The 18,644-nt window shown below is 43.8% G+C and overlaps 1 protein-coding gene across 1 annotated transcript in view; it reads left to right on the top strand.

Annotated features, from left to right (window-relative positions):
- Positions 1–15,536, top strand: part of LOC143524272 (hemicentin-1-like) — a 30,826-nt gene extending 15,290 nt beyond the window's left edge. The window contains exons 8-13 of the mRNA XM_077018270.1: positions 9,150–9,240; positions 9,334–9,391; positions 9,514–9,749; positions 9,879–12,450; positions 14,712–14,922; positions 15,161–15,536. Of these exons, the coding sequence (XP_076874385.1) occupies positions 9,150–9,240; positions 9,334–9,391; positions 9,514–9,749; positions 9,879–10,038 (545 nt within the window). The 3' untranslated portion in view covers positions 10,039–12,450; positions 14,712–14,922; positions 15,161–15,536. The remainder of the gene's footprint in view (positions 1–9,149; positions 9,241–9,333; positions 9,392–9,513; positions 9,750–9,878; positions 12,451–14,711; positions 14,923–15,160) is intronic.
- Positions 15,537–18,644: the final 3,108 nt, after the last annotated feature.

Raw genomic sequence — 18,644 nt, forward strand, 5'->3', positions numbered from 1 at the left:
GTGGTTCCACTCCCCGAGGATGTCAGCCCGGTGGTTCCGCCCCCCGAGGATGTCAGCCCAGTGGCTCCGCCCCCCGAGGGCGTCTCGTCCACGCCGGTTCCTGTCCCCGCGACCCGGAGGAGGTTGTCCGCGCCGGTTCCTGTCCTCGCAACCCAGAGGAGGTCGTCTGCGCCGGTTCCTGTCCCCACGACCCAGGAGGGGTCGTCCGCGCCGGCTCCTGTTCCCACTGCCTGTCTGCCGGCTCCTGTTCCCACTGCCTGTCTGCCGGCTCCTGTTCCCACTGCCTGTCTGCCGGCTCCTGTTCCCGCTGCCCGTCTGCCGGCCGCGCATGTGCCCGCTGCCCACCCGCGCCTGTTCCCGCTGCCCGCCGCCCGGCCGTGCCTGTGCCCGCTGCCCGGCCGCGCCTGTGCCCGCCGCCCGGCTGCGCCTGTGCCCGCTGCCCGCTGCCCGGCCGCGCCTGTCCCCCAGGAGACTGTGCTGCCCACGTGTGGGGATGGACTGAATGTGTCCCCTGCTTTGCCCTGTGATCCTGTCTCCTTTCACATGTTCCCCTTGCTCCCATGTCCTGTGCCTGGCTTTGTGTTGGTTCCAGTTCCTGTGTGTGTGCCTGTTCGTGTCCTCGTGCCCATTCCTGTGTCGGTGTCTGGTGGTGTTGTCTCTGTCCCGGTCCCCGTGTCTGTTCCCCAAGTCGTCACTCACTTTGTTCCAGTCCCGGTCTCTGTTGTCCATTGCGTCTTTGCCTCTGTGTGTGCCCTGTCCCTTGGCCCCACTCCCATGTCTGTCCCCGGTCCTGTCCTGTCTGGCCCTGCTCCTGTGCCTCGCCCTGTCCAGTCTCCCTGTGTCCCGTGTCAGGCCGTGTCCCAGTCCAGCTCTTGGCCAGTCCCATGTCTCCTGTCCTTGTCTCTGCCATGCCCCAGGTCCCAGATCCTGTCCCTCTGTCTTGTCCTAGTCTGGTTCCCTGTCCTGTCTGCCCTTGCGCGCCCCGGAGTGGCACGCTTTGAGGGGGGGTACTGTCACGTATGGCTACGCCCCCTCTCCTAGCTGTCACTCCGGGTTCCCTCGTGTCTGTCTTCCGTGCCTGTTCATCCCACCCTGCTCGTTTGTTTCGTTAATTCCTTATTGTCTGCCACGCCCCTGTCGTCATTGTTAGCACCTGGTCCTAGTTAGTTCAGTGTATATTAGCCCCTGAGTCTCCCATGTCCTTCGTCGGTTGTTTTGGATGTTTGGTTGTTTCGTTCTCTCGTACTTTGTGATTCGTGTGCTCTGTTCCTGGTGTTTATACTCTCGATTGGTTTATTCTCTGTTCAGTGTTATTCTGCCTGGTTTTGTTTCGTGTCTGTCTTTATCATGCCCCTGTACTTGTCTCAGTTGGATGGCTCTCCAATTATGACCCCTGCCTGTGACTTCGACTACGATTATGGAATGCCCTGTAATAAATCTCGCTCTTCTCAGCGTTTGTGTCCACCTCCATGCTCTACGCAGAACGTTACAATTTATTTAAGATATTTTTATTTGGTTTTCAAATACAACACAAAAATATTATGAGCATTTGTAATTAGGCACAGATTGTAAAATGTAAACACACAGGGGAGGGAAAAAAGAAAGAAAAAAACAAAACAAAGGGTAATAGTAATAATAATAAAAAACAATGTAGTAAACAATTGTAAACGATGCAAGTAAAGTACATAGATCAGGGGTGCTCATTACGTCGATCGCGATCGACCGGTCGATCGCGAAGGAACTGTCGGTCGATCGCGAAGGAATGTGCGTAGATCGCGTCACATAAAATAGTAGTAGATGAATCGCACATCTGCACTGACGGTTGTATTTTGATTGACATTCACGGCAGCCAATCTGCAATCCACTCAACAAATTACGTTCGCCACCCCCCCCCCCCCGCTCAACATATTATGTTCGCCACCCCCGCCCCCCCCCCCCCCCCCCCCCCCGCTCAACAAATTACGTTCGCCGCCACCCCCGGTAGATCTTTCTGACTGGGTCATCTTATAAGTAGCTCGCAAGCTGAAAACAGTGGGCACCCCTGACATAGATGAAAGAATAATAAGATGTAACAGACATTTTGTGAGCACAGTAAAAGCCTCCAACTAAAAACAGATTCTTTTACAGCAACATTCGTTATATAGGTGTCGACAAACACAGCACTTCAAATTGAATAATTTGGATAATGTTACATAAAACAAATGGAATGTGGGGGGATGAGCACCATTATCTCTCCTGTATATGATCCAGTATCGGTCGCCATATTCTATTAAAAACCTCGGGTCTATCAGTTAAACTGTATCGAAGCTGTTCCATATGGAGCACAATACCAAAATCTCTAATCCATGCTTCAAAAGATGGAACAGCTTCTGATTTTTACTGTTGTAGTATCAATCTATTTGCCAGAAGAACACCAAGGGAGATTGCTTACTTCTGAGATTTATTCACATTCCCATATGAATCTCCTACTCCCAATATTGCAACCAAGGTGTCTGGTACACAGGTTCTGCCGAATACGTCAGAGAAGAATTCAAAAACAGACGTCCAAAATTTGTAAAGTTTAGGGCATGTCCAAAATTGATGGGCAAATGTTCCGTCTACTAATTTACATTTGCTGCACAACGGGGAAATCTCAGGGAAAATCTTATGTAGTCTGGTCTTTGAGTAGTGAAGTCTATGAACTATTTTAAACTGGATCAGTGTGTGTCTTTTATTTATTGAACATCCGTTAATATTCTTCAATGCCTTCTCCCACTGTTCATCAGTAATCTCCACTCCAAGTTCCTCAATCCAAGCTTGTTTAAAGGAGTTGGAGTGGATGGTAGTGTGATCACATAGAATGTTATAAAAAGCAGACACTGCTCCTTTCATACACGGGCGGACAGAAGCAATCCTCTCCAAAGGAGAGTGATGGGATTTGATTTCGAATCCGGCTAAATGTGATCTGGTGAAATGCCGAATTTGCAAGCATGCAAAAAAATGCGAAGGGGGAAATTTATATTTATTTTGCAGTTACTGAAAAGACGCAAAACTATTGTCAATATAAAGATCTCCAATAGTTTTTAGACCTCTGCTATTCCATTGCAAAAAAACAGTGTACTTCAGTGCTGCTGGAAAGGCATGATTGTTACATATAGAATTATCTATGTACATATCGGGGACTTTTAAATATGTTTTAATTTGTTTCCAAATTTTTTGTGTATTGTGCATCATGGTATTATTGCTGAATAAAGATTTATAAATCTGAATCGGACTGTTCAATAAACTCAACAAAGAGGTATTTTGACACATAGATTGTTCAATTGACAGCCAGGAAGGAATTTCACTTCCTTGATCTGGATGTTTCCACCAAAAAGAGAGGATGTTTAAATTGGCTGCCCAGTAATAGAATCTAAAGTCAGGCATACCAAATCCCCCTACTACCTTTGCTTTAGACAAATGTTTCTGTGAGATTCTGGTTGTTTTGTAGTTCCACACAAAGGAGGCAATAACGCTGTTCAATTGCTTGAAATAGCTCTGTGGGATGAACATACCTACAGATTGAAACAAATAGAGAAATCGAAGGAGAGTAACCATTTTAATGGTGTTGATTCTACCCACCATAGACAAGGGGAGAGTTTTCCAAGCCTCTATGTTATTTTTCAATTGTTCAATTTTTTCCTGCCAGTTGACCTTAATCAGGTTTTTGGGTTTCTTTGTTGCCTCTATACCCAAATATTCAAAACTTTCCGACACACATTTGAATGGAACTCTGGAAAGAAACTCCTTATCAAACTTGTTGCCAAGGGGCAACATCTCACTTTTATCCCAATTGATTCTGTAGCCCGAGAAGGAACCAAATGTATTAATCAAGTCAAGCAAGGGAGTCATTGAGGTCCGCGGGTTTGATATAAATAATATAACGTCATCTGCATACAAAGAAATTTTATGTAGTGTTGTTCACCTTTATTGGCTCAATGTCTATGAAATTTCTAATGGCTGTAGCTAAGGGCTCAATACAAAGAGAGAACAAAAATGGAGAAAGACTACAACCTTGCCTAGTTCCTCTGTAAAGAGGAAAAGGGGAGGAAATATCAGTATTTGTTATTACTGATGCTGTGGGCTGGGAGTAAAGTATTTTTATCCATCCTATAAATGCCGGGCCAAAGCCAAATTCTTCTAATACTTGCATCATATAATGTCTCTCTACTTGGGCAAACGCTTTTTCTGCATCTAGTGATAGTACCACTGGATCTCCTACATGTTTGGAGTATAGGACATTCAACAGACACCGTAGATTAAAGTGGATGTATTGTCCCGGCATAAAGCCAGTCTGGTCTGGGTGAATGACAGTTGAAATGTGTTTCTTTAATCTGTTTACCAGAATTTTACTAATGAGTATAGTTTTAATTTCAAGCAGAGAGATTGGTCGGTATGATGCCGCATCTTTTTCATCGCGACCGTTCTTCAGGATCAGGGTGATATAGGCATTGTACAGAGATGGAGGAAGTTTAGAGTTCGACAGTGAATGATTAATCATATGCAGTAGAAGAGGACTGAGTTTCGAGAGGTACTTCTTATAAAAATCTATGGTAAATCAGTTGGGACCAGGGGCTTTATTGTTTGGAAATTCCTTTATGGTTTTGTTAAGCTCTTCTAAGGTTATTTCTGCCTCGAGAGAGTCTTTCGCCTCATTACTAAGTTTGCGTAGGTGCAAGTGGCTCAGAAAGCTGTCAATCACTTGAGGTTTGACACTAAATTTGGAGGAATATAGGTCAGCATAATAGTCAGCAAAGTGCTGATAAATTTTTCCTGGGGCTGTAATCGTCTCTCCATTGCCTGACTCAATTTCACGTATCGCTTGAGATGCTTGTGTATGACGTAACTGCCTTGCCAGCAGGGTATGCGGTTTTTTGCCCAGCTCAAAGTGTCTCTGCTTAATTTTGAACATAAGGTTGGAGATGTGTTTTGAACTAATGGCGTTGTACTCATGTTTAAGTGATAGTATTTCATGTAGGGGCTTCTTTATACTCTTCCTCAAGTTCCATGACTGCCTTTTCTGTGTTTCTTTAATTGTACTGCATCTGCTGAAATACGGTTTTAATAGCCTCCCGTAGAGTTGAATCGTCTACCTCGCCTGTGTCATTTGTGCTTATTGCAAATGAAATGTTTTGGCCCAAATAATTACAGAAGTCCCTATCCTTTAAAATAAGGTTCAAAGTTTTCAGAGCATTATTTAAAAACATACTGGAGTTTGTTACAACAGCAGAATGAGATGACTGACGGTCCATCACCGGATCCAGCACACAGTTAAAGTCACCACCAATTATTACATTTGTTTGATCTATATGAGGTATTGTATTCAGAACATTCTTAAAAAATAGGGGACTATCCACATTGAGGCCATAAAATTGACTAAAGTAGTCGGGGTTGAATTAATTGATCCTGTAACAATGACATACCTTCCATTGAGGTCTGCAATGTATGAAGCACAATTAAAAGGTACAGACTTTTTGATTAAAATTGCTACTCCTCTGGATTTGCCTTGAAAGTTTGATTGATATGTTGCACCAATCCAGGTTGTGTGCAATCTGGATCCTTCGGAGTGTCTGACGTGAGTCTCTTGCAAAAACATTATGTCTGCAGATAAGTGTTTTAGATGGGCAAAAACTTTACCCCTTTTAAGAGGATTGGACATCCCACTGACAATCCACAAGATAATGCACAAAACCCCGCTAAGCGTAGATGCTTTTCTATCCGTCATAGTACAAGGTACCTGTTCTTAAATGTCTAGTTTTTATGTAGCTGAGATTAAAGTAGAGAACAGTGGCAAAATAATCTGAGGCTTTACACATATATTCAAGAAAAAAGGGAAAGCGGTGAACACAAATACGAGCAAACTTATCCCCCACCCACCCCGTGGCACTTTCCCAAACAAGTGCACATAGCAAAAGAACCTTCAATAAGCGTGGGGATGTAGGCTAAACTTGGAAGTCGTCGCCACGCTCCAGTTCCCATAACTGAATGTTCCATGTACTATAAAGTTCCTCGGCATATATATGGTAGTGCAACACACAACTGAAAGTTCTGAGCACTTATCAAGCGCAAAAATAAAATACCTTAAAAAAATACGTAAGTGGTAGCTTGCGTAGTGGTAGTGTTAATTATTGTCCGTATTGCTGGATGAATTCCGCTTTAAAAAAGCTTCGGCTTCGTTAGGCGAGTCGAAGATGCCTGATGAGTCACCAGTCGTTATTCTGAACCGTGCAGGAAAGTGAAAGCCATACCTGAACCCGGCTTCCTTGCATTTATTTTTTATCGCATCGAAAGCCTGCCTTTTCTTGATGATGTCTGGAGAAAAGTGCAGAAATATGAATACCCTGCCGCCGTTGTATTCCAATGGGAAACGCTGCCTCGCCAACCAGAGGATCAGTTCCTTTGTCCGGTAGTGGTGAATCCTGGTGCTGAATGGTCTAGGGTTGGAGGCCGTGATGGGTCTCAGCGACCTCTGTGCCCGGTCCACCTTCACCGGCGACGGAAAGCTGTCCCCTCCGAGCAATTTGGGAATGAGCTTCGAGATGGATTCCTATAATGCGAATATTTTGCCTTCTGGAGCGACTTTCCAGGTCCTTCATTTTAGCAAGCATGCGTTTATTATCTTCGGTTAGTGATGAACATTGAAGTTCCAGCGCATTAATACGTTTGTCGTGTTCGTTAACAGCTTGCTCAGTTCCCAGTACTCTGGTGTTCACTACCTCCATCAACTCTTGGAGACCGGAGACTGAGCTTGATATTAAGGCGAATTTGTGATCAACTTTCTCGCTTAGCTGTTGAATGGCCGCCATGATGTCGATGGACAGCTTCCATCGCCGGGAGAATTTGTCGCCTCGTCGGAAGCCTCCTCACCCTTGTCTGCCTTTTTTGGTTTTGGCATAATGCAGCAACTTTCCCACACACTTTAGTGTAAATTTATAAAACAAATGTATGTATGCCGAGGAAAATAAAAGAAATTTGGAACAGAGCGAAGTCAAAACGTGTCCTACTCCATCCAAGCTCACTAGCGCCCCCTTATTTAAATCAGAGGCAGGGCTAACTCCTGTGATCTCAACCTTGTCAACACATATGGCACGAAAGCAAGATACCCACAAAGAGGGCGGAGCTGTGACGTTTGGCTGAGCGGCGAAGGATGAGACGTAATCCTCGGTTGGCGTCAGGACGTCACAGATACAAATAACGCATATAGTGCACGTAAAACAAGAAACAGACACGGTCAACGTGTAGACTCAGACAACGACGAGCACAGGACACTGCGCGAGCGCACATTAAATAGACAAACCACATTAGCCCCACGTGATTACGAGACGAGCCACAGGTGAGACGGATTATCACAAGACTGGTGCAGCGTGACTGGGGGACGCGCCTGGTGCAGCGCGACTGGCGGACGCGCCTGGCACAGCGCGACTGGTCTTCCCCCTCGGTGAGCCGTAGGGCATTCCCCTGTCTCCTCGCGACCGCCCCCTGGAGCCGACAGTGTGGTCTTCTCCCTCCGTCTCCATCGCCTCACTGCCCTGGCTCCAGCTCATGGGCTGCTCCGGGCTGCCACCCCGGGAGTAGTCAATCTCCTCTCCTCCGGAGCGCTCGGAGGATGGGCCCACCTCTGGAGTCCACCTCCCTTTCACAGTCCCGGCAGATAGCTCCGAGGTGGGAGGGCTCTTATCTTCCTCCTCGGTGTAGGAGCCCTCCTCATCCTCCTCCTCCTCACCATAGTCAACGGTGGGCGCGGAGCACTCCGACGGAGGGTAGTCATCGTCCTCTTCCTCTCCCCCACTGTAGTCCACGGTGGGCGCGGAGTACACCGACGGAGGGTAATCCTCGTTCTCCTCTTCCTCCTCCCCACCGTCTTTTACGGTGGGAGAGGGGCACACGGGCGGAGGGAGGTAATCCTCCTCCTCCTCCTCCTCACCGTAGTCTACAGTGGAAGCGTTGCACACCGATGGAGGGTGGTCTTCCTCCTCCTCCTCCGAGTCCTCCTCCCCAAACTCTTCCTCCGGGGCGCCGATCATGCAGGCGCCCACCCTCAGAGGCAAGAGGGCGCGGGAAGGAGAGGGATGTCGCTTTCTCCACATACGCACCACCCCCTGGTAGAGTTCCTCCTTCACAGCGGGATCGTTAGTCACCCGAACCGCGCACAGCATGAATGCGCACACCGGGTCCGACTCCAGCTGCTCCGGTGTCTGCGCGGCATCTCGGCGCAGTGGAGGAGAAGAAGCGCGGTGATGCCACTTGCTGGGGCGCTTACTCTTTTTTCGGCCAGGTGGTGTAGCCTGGCATCGTCTCTACTCGTCGTTCTCTGACGTTTGGCTGAGCGGCGAAGAATGAGACGTAATCCTCGGTTGGCGCCAGGACATCACTTTTATTTAGATACAAATAACGCATATAGCACACGTAAAACAAGAAACAGACACGGTCAACGTGTAGACTCAGACAACGACGAGCACAGGACACTGCGCGAGCGCACATTAAATAGACAAACCACATTAGCCCCATGTGATTACGAGACGAGCCACAGGTGAGACGGATTATCACGAGACACAACCACACAGATCCACAGACGCAGACGATTACACGTGGACAACGTAAACACACGCCCAAAAGGGAGGGGCCGGGGTCCTCAACGTGACAGGAGCTAATCGTTAAAGTGTTTTCCAAAAGCACATAACAAATCTCCTGCCTACATGTTGCTGGTTGTGTGTAATCTTTTACTCCCCTTTGGTCTTATCCACACACTCCCTTCACTTCTCCTGAAGGTGTTCTATGTGTCTCTTACTGTCCCTGTTGTGTAGTGGGCAGAGCGGTGAGCTCTGGTTCCTCCACTCCTCCAGTTAAACTCCCAACTCAGCTCTTTGGCTTTTCTTTTGCATCCTTTTTCACACCCTTTTCTCTCTCCACTTCGGACTGTGGGCCTTGTGAAACCACAGACTCCTTCAACCCTGACTACTCTGGCAGATCGCAGCCCCAATTATAGTTAAAATGTTACATTTTATTATTTTTATTGTTGACAAATTTATATATTTTTTGTGATTATATATGAGCTGGTATGATTTCATTTGTAGTGTTATGTAGTTTGTTATATTTTGCCTTGTTATATGGATCCTGTTTTATCTCTATAGGCCCTGTGGAGAGAGCAGCGTTACAGCACATAACAGTTGGTGTGGCAGTCTGTCTTGCTATAACACTGATCACAGGAGCTCTGTGCTTATGGTGTGTGAAATGTGAACACATTAACATTGCTCAGAAATTGGTTATCAATTTTTTGACTGATTATACCCAGTTTAAAATCTGCTTCTGTCTCAGGAAGAGAAAGTGCAGCTCATCTAAAGAGCACAGGAGCTCTGGGGAGACTGAAGAACAGGTAGGCCTGTTTGAAACGGGGGACTGGGAGATCACGTGAGATCATCAATGCAATTCTCATCCTGATGTCCTCTCTCTCTCTCACTCTATCTCTCTCTTTCTCATTCTGTCCTCCCCACTCAGTGTTTTTCCGGTCCAGTATATGATGACGTCTCAGCCCTGACCACGACCCCTGACACAACAAAGGAAGCAACTTTAGATGATCCGTGCAATGTTCAATACTCCACTGTTTATTTTCCAAGGTCCCACACACAAGAAGCGTCTCTACGTACCACCACCAGACTTCCTCTTCACACTTTACAAGAAGGCAGTGTTGAGTATGCTGCTGTAAACATTCGCAGACACATTGCTGCCACCCAGTGAGTCATTAATTCCACTGCACTGATTTTTTATTCTTTGTGTAGATCATTACATTTGACTGATTGAAAATGTAAAGCATTAAGCCATTTTACAGATTAGAGACTGATTCATCTCCTTACGTTCCACAGGCCTTTGGTAGCAGACACAGCTGATGATGCATCTCAGACCTACAGCCAGATCCATAAAACCAAACCCTCCAACAGCCTCACTGTGAGCTCAGAGCACTGGGCTGAAGATGCAGGAGCTCTTGATCCTGGAGAACTGCTGAGAGACACAGAACTCCTGTGATTTAGGAACGCAACAGCCACATCAATGTACAATATACTGTAATGTAATGTAATTACATGTATTAGACTAAAGCTCATTCTGTTTTCTGCAGTAATAAAAAAAACTTATGTCTTGTTATTTGTGTATTTAAGTGTGCGTGTGGTTTATGTCTGTCTGTTCTTGTCACCCCTACGTCCTGTTCTCTGTGTAGTTTCTATGTTAGTGCTATTGCTATTTTTTTTTACACTGCTGTTGTCTCAGCACCCTGCCCCACCTTCACTTCGTTACAGGAGAACAGACTGAACAAGATGCCTAAAGGGAAGCACAGAGGGAAGAAGAAGGCTAATCGCTGTTCTTCTCCGCCTGCTGCTCCCGACGAGAGCTGTTCACTCGGGGGAAGAGCACTGGAATTCCGCCCCCAGAAGTTCAGTATTTTCTGGAATGCTGTCCTGTGGAACTGGAAGAATGGCTGGCTAAGTTCTATCGGGAGTTCTAAGTTCTAAGTTCTATCTGCCCATACGGACAGAGCTGAACCTAGCCAGCCAGTTAGGGGCTCTTCCCCACTGCGCTCCAGCTCTCCCAGGCCTCCCTGCGGTCTGCCAGCAGCTCTGGTGCAGGTCATCCATCCCTGGCCGGCAGTGAGAGAGAAGGGCGGGGGGGGGGGGGGTTTCTGTGAGAGCTTCGGTCATGGGTGGTGTCTCCACCTGAGGTTCCGCCCCTGGTTATGTCCTCCAGGGTAGAGGTCTGCGCGGGACTGCTTTTTTAATCCCGCTCCCGCCCACTCCCGCTTGTTTTAATCCCGCTCCCACCCGCTCCCGCTTGTTTTAATCCCGCTCCCACCCGCTCCCTCTAATAAATCGCTTGTTTTAATCCCGCTCCTGCCCGCACCTGCATATTTTAGTCCCGCTCCCGCCCGCACCGGCCAAAAAATCACTTGTTTTAATCCCGCACCTGCCTGCTACATACAGACGTTTCTGTCGCCCACGCCCGCAATCCTAATATGAATTGAATTAATTAGATTTACTAATTGAAATTTTTGTATTTTTTTTTTTTGTTTTATTAAAACAGCAATATATTGATGGATCGCACTGTCCCATTTCTTACCACAATCCAAACACATGCCGTCAGGTGACGTACACCAACACTTTCTGACATCTATCACAAGCAAATGGTAGACGATTTCCATCTCCATTAATTACAATGGAATATGACCTCCATACATCACTTTCCTGTAGTTGACTTAATTGTGGTGTAGTCGCCTGTTTTAACTGAATTTTCCACAGCTGAAACTGGTTGACCGTCTACAATCTCTGCCATTTCGGTATCAAAATACGGTGGCCGTGAAGTGCAAACCACAACGATATTAACTAAGCATAATTACAAATGACAAAAACACAACGACATTAACAAAAACACAACGACATTAACTAAGCAAAATTACAAATTACAAAAAAACACGACATTAACAAAAACACAACGACATTAACTAAGCACAATTACAAATTACAAAAACACGACATTAACTAAGCACAATTACAAATTACTAAAACACAACGACATTAACAAAAACACAACGACATTAACAAACCGGAAAAGGTAGGTCCCAGTGGGAAAACCTGCGAAATCGCTGATTGGACGACGCCACTTTTGGCTTTTGAGCCGGCTTTAGCGCGTTTGTTGAAAACATGAATATCACTGGTGATCCAGACGTAGCCACCGCTATCCGCGAATATTTTGAATCAGGACATACATACGAGGTGATACTAGACATGCTCAGGACTAACCACGATGTTTCTTTTAGTATGCGTACGCTGAAGACGCATTTAAAAGAAGCTGGACTGTACAGACGACGCAACTACTCCCCACTTCCAGAAGTGAGACGTGCCATTATGACAGAGCTAAGAGGACCAGGATGGTTGCTTGGCTATCGGACTATGTGGCAAGTTCTCAGACAAAAACACAAGCTACGTGTCAAACGTGATGAAGTTATGAGACTGTTGAGACTGCTGAATCCTCAAGGAATCGCCCTGAGGACTCGCAGGAGGTTTACAAGACGCACATATCACTCCATGGGGCCCAATTACATATGGCATGTAGATGGCTACGACAAACTGAAGCCATTCGGCTTCGCCCTCTCAGGATGTACAGTATAGATGGTTTTTCAAGAAGAATGATGTGGCTTGTTTGTGGAACAACCAACAACAATCCTTCTGTCGTTGCTCTCAATTATATAAACTGTGTCAAGAATCTTGGAGTGATACCAATGAGACTACGAACAGACCTCGGGACTGAGAATGGGACTTTGGCAGCAATACAGTGCACCCTCCGTCATGCGCATACGGACTATTATGCTGGGTCATCAAGCCACAGTTATGGATCATCAACAGGGAATCAACGCATCGAGGCATGGTGGTCTTTTCTCAGAAGAGGAAGGTGGGTACATCTGTGTTTGTTTGATAATAGGTGATGAACAGTGAAAGCTGATCAGTATTGATTTTATAACATTTTCTTTTTTGCCAACTGTCATGCCATATTGAGTTTGATCCCAAAATTACTTACGTACACCAACAATTTTAGACTACAGTTATCCCTCGCCACTCCGCGCTTCACCTTTTGTGGCTTTTCTGCTTAAAAAAAAAATATTAATGGTAAATATATTTCGCGGATTTTCGCTCCTTTTTCGCTGCAAATATTAACTCTAACAATAAAAGAATGTTAGAAACGATAACATATTACAGTAAATAGTGCATAAAGTATTTACTCTCGATAACAAGAATCAGTATCACCCGCCTGAGACGCTACTCGCCTACATGGGATTGTAAACAACAATCGACTAGTTGCTGTGCAGTAAGTTTAAAGGAACAATACATGCACAGAACAGTGTAGGAATGGTTATTAAGGGAATGGGAAAGGTTTATGCAGCGTAAAAGTGTGAGCAAGTGTTTATAAAGCCTTAAAATGGTGTATAAATACTTAAATAAATCCTGTAGTCTACCGTTTCTATTTCGCAAGTATAAGGTGATCGCGGGTGGTTGTGGAACGTAACCCCAGCGATACACGAGGGATTACTGTATGTGGAATAGAAACTTTTTTTGTTTAACATACAATATCAATACGAGCAGAAATGAACAAGAACTAGAGATGCAAATGATTAATCGACTTTCGATTAATTGTCGATTAAGACGTTACTCGATCAAAATGTATTAATCACGATTAATCGTTAGAGAGCGCTCCTGTAGTAACTTGAACAGAGTGTAAGAACGAGAGCTGAACACGTGTCGCGAAAGACCAGAGTGGAAAAAAAAAATGAAGCGGGCGAAAAGACGTGCGGTGTGGGACCATTTTGAAGCGTGTTCGGGAAACGAGGCAGAAACTGCGTAATCCAGAAAATCCCGAGGAGGGAAACTTTATTTCCACGCAACTCAAACAACAGCACTGTTCTCTTCCCCTCCCCTGGCGCGCACAGCCGCCGCTCTCCCAGTGTCACTTAAAGGGCCAAGTGCCTGTCTGTTAGGGAACTCGCTGCGAGGAGTAGTAGTCGCTACAATTTCAACATTGTTAATTTAGGCTAAGAAGTCAAATGTTCTCTGTGTAATGCGGTATTGAAGTACAACAGTTCCACTAGCTCACTCAATTATCATTTGAACACCGTGCATGCAACTGTCCTGCATATCACCAGTGCACCTGGTCAACCTAAAATCACAGCTACACTGGGAAGGCGAGCGTTTTCGAAGCTCGCTATGAAAAATGAAGAGTGAGCTAAAACAAAGCTAGCTACCACTACTGCTGTAGCCCTTACAACAGATTGTTGGACGACTCTAACAACATAAAGTTACATTACATTACCGTGACGTGCCACTACACTGACGAGAACTGGCAGCTAAAATCTGCAGTGCTGATTACGACGAACATGTCGGATAGACACACCGCTGACAATTTAGCTGACAAGCTCAATGATGTTGTGGAGACTTGGGCACTCTCCGGTCGCGTTACAGCGTGTGTTCACGACAATGCTAGAAACATTGTCCAAGCATAGGCTCAATAATATTCTGTTTGGCTCTCTATTTAATTTCTTCTTTAAATTTTTTTTTTACATTTTTTTAAATGTCTAATGTTTCAAATGCAAGAACGGAGCCAGTCCTTAATTTATTCCTTTTTTAAATGAAAGAATGTATTTTGTTATACCATAAAAAATTCCTAATGCATAATTACTTGAGCAATATATCATATAATACAATATAATTATCATAATATAATATATACTTTTTGACCAAAGTGTTTTAACTACACTGCTCAAAAAAATAAAGGGAACACTTAAACAACACAATGTAACTCCGTCATCCACACTTCGTGTTCAGATAGGAAGCAACACTGATTGTGAATCAATTTCAACTGCTCTTGTGCAAATGGAACAGACAACGGGTAGAAATGAGAGATTTTCAACTGATTTCAAAGATTTTTATTAATTGAGATCTAGGATGTGTTATTTTAGTGTTCCCTTAATTTTTTTGAGCAGTATATTTAGCTAATATTTTTAAAAGCCCTATTGAAACACTGAAATTCAGGTGCAAAACGTCGCTTATCGTTTAATCGAAAGTCGATCGATAAGATCAATCAACTAACGATTAATGAATTAATCGATAATTTGCATCCCTAACAAGAACAGAACCATTTTGAATTTAATGTATCCCCAGGTCTCAGTTTTGGATGGACTTGGACTTGAGACTCCGGAAACTTCAATGGAAGCCACGAACATCAATGCTTGCTGAGATTCTGCTTCAGCAATGTTCTGCAGAAAGATCTGGATGAATGCAAAGACCTCTGGAACAAACACAGGATCTGACCAAGCAGACTTGCATCATGTCCTGGGGGGATCCCAGATGAACTCTATCTCTTGCCTCACAGGTAACGGACATCTTCACAGAAAGAAATCACCTTCTGCATTACATATTAATGCAGTATTGTTATAGCACAAGTTGGCAAATATATTTTAATCATTGTACAAGTAAGATACAGTTGTTAATTTATAAGCTGTCACTTCTGGTGCTCACTTATACAGATCAATTTAGCCAGCAAACTATTTGTAGTACATGTAGAAAATATGCTTCACAATTCTATTATTAATTATATTCTGATTTTGCAGATATGGTTCAAGAGACTGTGGATTTGCTGTTGAGGAGAGGGAACTGGATGTGTTCCCTGAAGCAAGGCAAGCAACTGAATTGTGTGGTGATCAAAACATTGAGGAATACCTACAACAGGCTGTACAACAAAATGATCTACAGCCGCCACAAGACTGGGAGTCAGCCACAGAATTGTATTTATTGTTGAAAGATACAGCCAGGTTTTAGACAAACTATCTGAATCCAAATTTTTGACATTTTGTTTCCTGTTCCTTCTGCTAAAATTAAAAGTGATACATTCAGGTCGACTAAAACATTTAAAACGAACTGTGTATTGTCTGCCTGAAGACAGACTTGACACTTCACATTCTGAATAAAACATGTCCAGCATTTCAACTTGCCTATACTGTAAGTTATTTAGCTCTGAGAATGTTTACAAATGTTTACAAAAACAGTAAAGTAGCTTTTCGCTTCAATGTGTTGCAAAAGTAGCTTACGGTGAAAGTATGCCAACAGTATCTGAACTAGACTGGACGGGAATCGGTAACTGGCCTTTGAGATTTAATAACAGCCGAATCCTGGAGCATTTTGGATCCCAAAGTCCATGTTTGCCTTAAAAACTCTGTATGATTCCAAAAACGGCAGCTTCAGTGTATTTGCACAGGTGTTTGCAACTGGAAAAGGTGAATCAGTTAAAAACTCGAGGTGTGGAGGTGGTATTATGCCTGCTGGAGGAAGTGCTGCCAGACCTGTAGCAAACATCAACAGATCTTCCAGAGATACAGCTGTCATTTTTTCTGAAAGAGGAAGGTAAACATTGTAGTTGTTGAATTTTGCATTGAGAAATCAATTTCCTTATTTCTGCTTTCTTTTTTAAACAACACACAAACTGTCCATGCAAACCTTCAGAATCAAGGAGATAATCTGCCCAAAAGCCCAGTGTTTTGCTCTCCTTTTGACGCCTATTGCTTCCTGCTGGGCTGAGATCTGGTCTGAACATGGTCTCCAAGTCTGAAGCAGTCATGGCCTTGGCAGAGAAGCACAAGACTGGGGACAGAACACTGGAATGCTGCTGCAATGCAGGGAGGAAACCAAGACTTGCCAGTCCATCTTTGAATCTGTTAAGGATAAATGCACAAGTGTTATAAGTGATTTAAAGCATAGAAATGAACTAGTATCCATCCATCAACATGTGTAAATGCCAATGAGTTTAAGTTTAATATATTTGGACAAATGTAAAATTAATAGTGTCATACACCAAGTAAAGCTCAGGTGTTTATGTAGGACCACTCATACACAAAACCATTCACAGTGATCATTAGTAAAAGCAAAAGAGACAGATAATTATGATTTAAGCATTTAAAAAAAATTGTTTTCACACTGTTTGTCAAACAGGTTCTTTTTTTAAAGTAGTTAATCTCTTTAAAAGTAATCATGTAGCATGAATAATGATTCTAAAGAACTTTTAGAGTTCTGTTGAACCCTATTATACATTTCTTAGTGGATGATAAACATGGTGAAACAAGGTTGGCAAGTATCGATATATTCATATTCAGTAATGAGCTTAGAACCGCGGATTAGTTTTTAAATATTTTCAGACATTAATGGCAGACAGGTTATTACTTACCGTTGAATGGCACCATGGTTTCTGTCAATGATGTACCATCTGAGATACTCCTCCACAAAAGCTTGCTTCTCACATGCCTTCACACTTCTGAGGCATCCAGCAGTTTGGAACATGGTACTGTTTTGCAAAATTACATTTTGCAGAGATTCCTCTGATTCTGCTTCCAGGACCTTATAGAACAAGCAGTTTATTGTAAGGAAAACTACCAAAATATCAATTTGACAACATTTTAATGAAAACAAATAGGTGAGAGAGGTTGAAATATGCCCTTTTAAAAACAGAAATAATTCACTCAACCATAATCTTTATTTGAATGTCAAAATAATCTCCACTTGTCCTACAGTAAATCTGTTCCCTGAGCCTAGGTCATTTCCTACCTGTTGCAGAACTTTCCCTATCTCCTCATCTTTCACATCTTCTACAGTAGCGCTGAAACTTGGATTCCCTATCATGTGGTTGACCAGGTTCTTTGAGAGAAAATGTGGTGCTGGTCCACCGTGTACAATGGATACAGCAATCATCTTTCCTGCTAAAAAATACTCATCTTCCCTGGCAGCTGTTATACAGAGCACAGAATTATTGTGGTTAATTACTACTTAAATCTGCCTATTAGGGGTGCACGATATGGACTAGAATTGCGATGTGCGATAACGTTGTTGGATATCCCGATATCGATGTGAACCACGATAAATTAAGATTAAAATACAGAAATGTAGTGTCTCTCTGAACAGCAGCACGTTAATTTGTTTTGTTTTTTACTGTGTAATGAATCCAGAATAATTCCAAATATTTTGCAGGTTTATTCAACAATAGATTCAATCTAGGTTTATACTTTCACGAGTGAGCGACTCCGCACACCTCGTTAACCTCCGCGAACGGCGGAAGCGTTTAATCTTGCCGTGTCACATTCTTTGCAGTGTTGTCCGAAACGATATGTAGGCCTAGTAGTATAAAAAAACACCCCTCAAATACAGGGGAATTAACTTTTACCTGACCAATTTTAATGTTGCTTTGTGTTTCAGGTTTGAAAAGTGCTGGAATTTAGGCTAAAGTATTTGAAAAGGCTTGAAATTGTAACTACTTCGTTTCACAACAAATATCTGTCTGACTGAACAATTCTCTTGTATTACGTTAACAAATACGAGCCTCTTGTAATTCCAGGACGAAACATGAGAGAACGTGAAGACGTTAAGATTGGGCGTTTTGAAAATAAATATCCATTAAATAATGTGATAAAAAAGCGAATTATTTCGAATCATTAGAGTATATGTATAAATATTTAATTCAATAACGTGCTGGGAATTATTGAAATGGACCTTGAAAGTGACATACAAGTGCTTGAATTCCACCTTGTATAGGTGTATGAACCCTGCAAACATGACTGTTCTCATTGCGCCGAGACGCGGCGCGCGCGAACTTTAAATAAATAATAACATTAAATAATGTGATAAAAAAGCGAATTATTTCGAATCATTAGAGTATATGTATAAATATTTAATTCAATAACGTGCTGGGAATTATTGAAATGGACCTTGAAAGTGACATACAAGTGCTTGAATTCCACCTTGTATAGGTGTATGAACCCTGCAAACATGACTGTTCTCATTGCGCTGAGACGCGGCGCGCACGAACGTACAAAATTCGAGAGGTGCACGACCTCGTGAATCGACAGCGCGCGAGGCAATTGCACACGGGCGAAGCCACCACGATTACGTTATTTTCGCCTCCCGGACCCTCGCGCCGCATCAAGTGTAAACCAGGCTTAAACCAAATCGCGTGTCTGATGAGCGTGTTCACCCCACTCCAGGGTTGCCAGGTCCTACAAAAGCTTTCCGCACAAAATCTGCGAGTGTAAGTTGTCGGCGGGGGGGGGGGGG

This window comes from Brachyhypopomus gauderio, chromosome 1 (genome assembly GCF_052324685.1).
Source record: "Brachyhypopomus gauderio isolate BG-103 chromosome 1, BGAUD_0.2, whole genome shotgun sequence".
NCBI classification, from domain to species: Eukaryota; Metazoa; Chordata; class Actinopteri; order Gymnotiformes; family Hypopomidae; genus Brachyhypopomus; species Brachyhypopomus gauderio.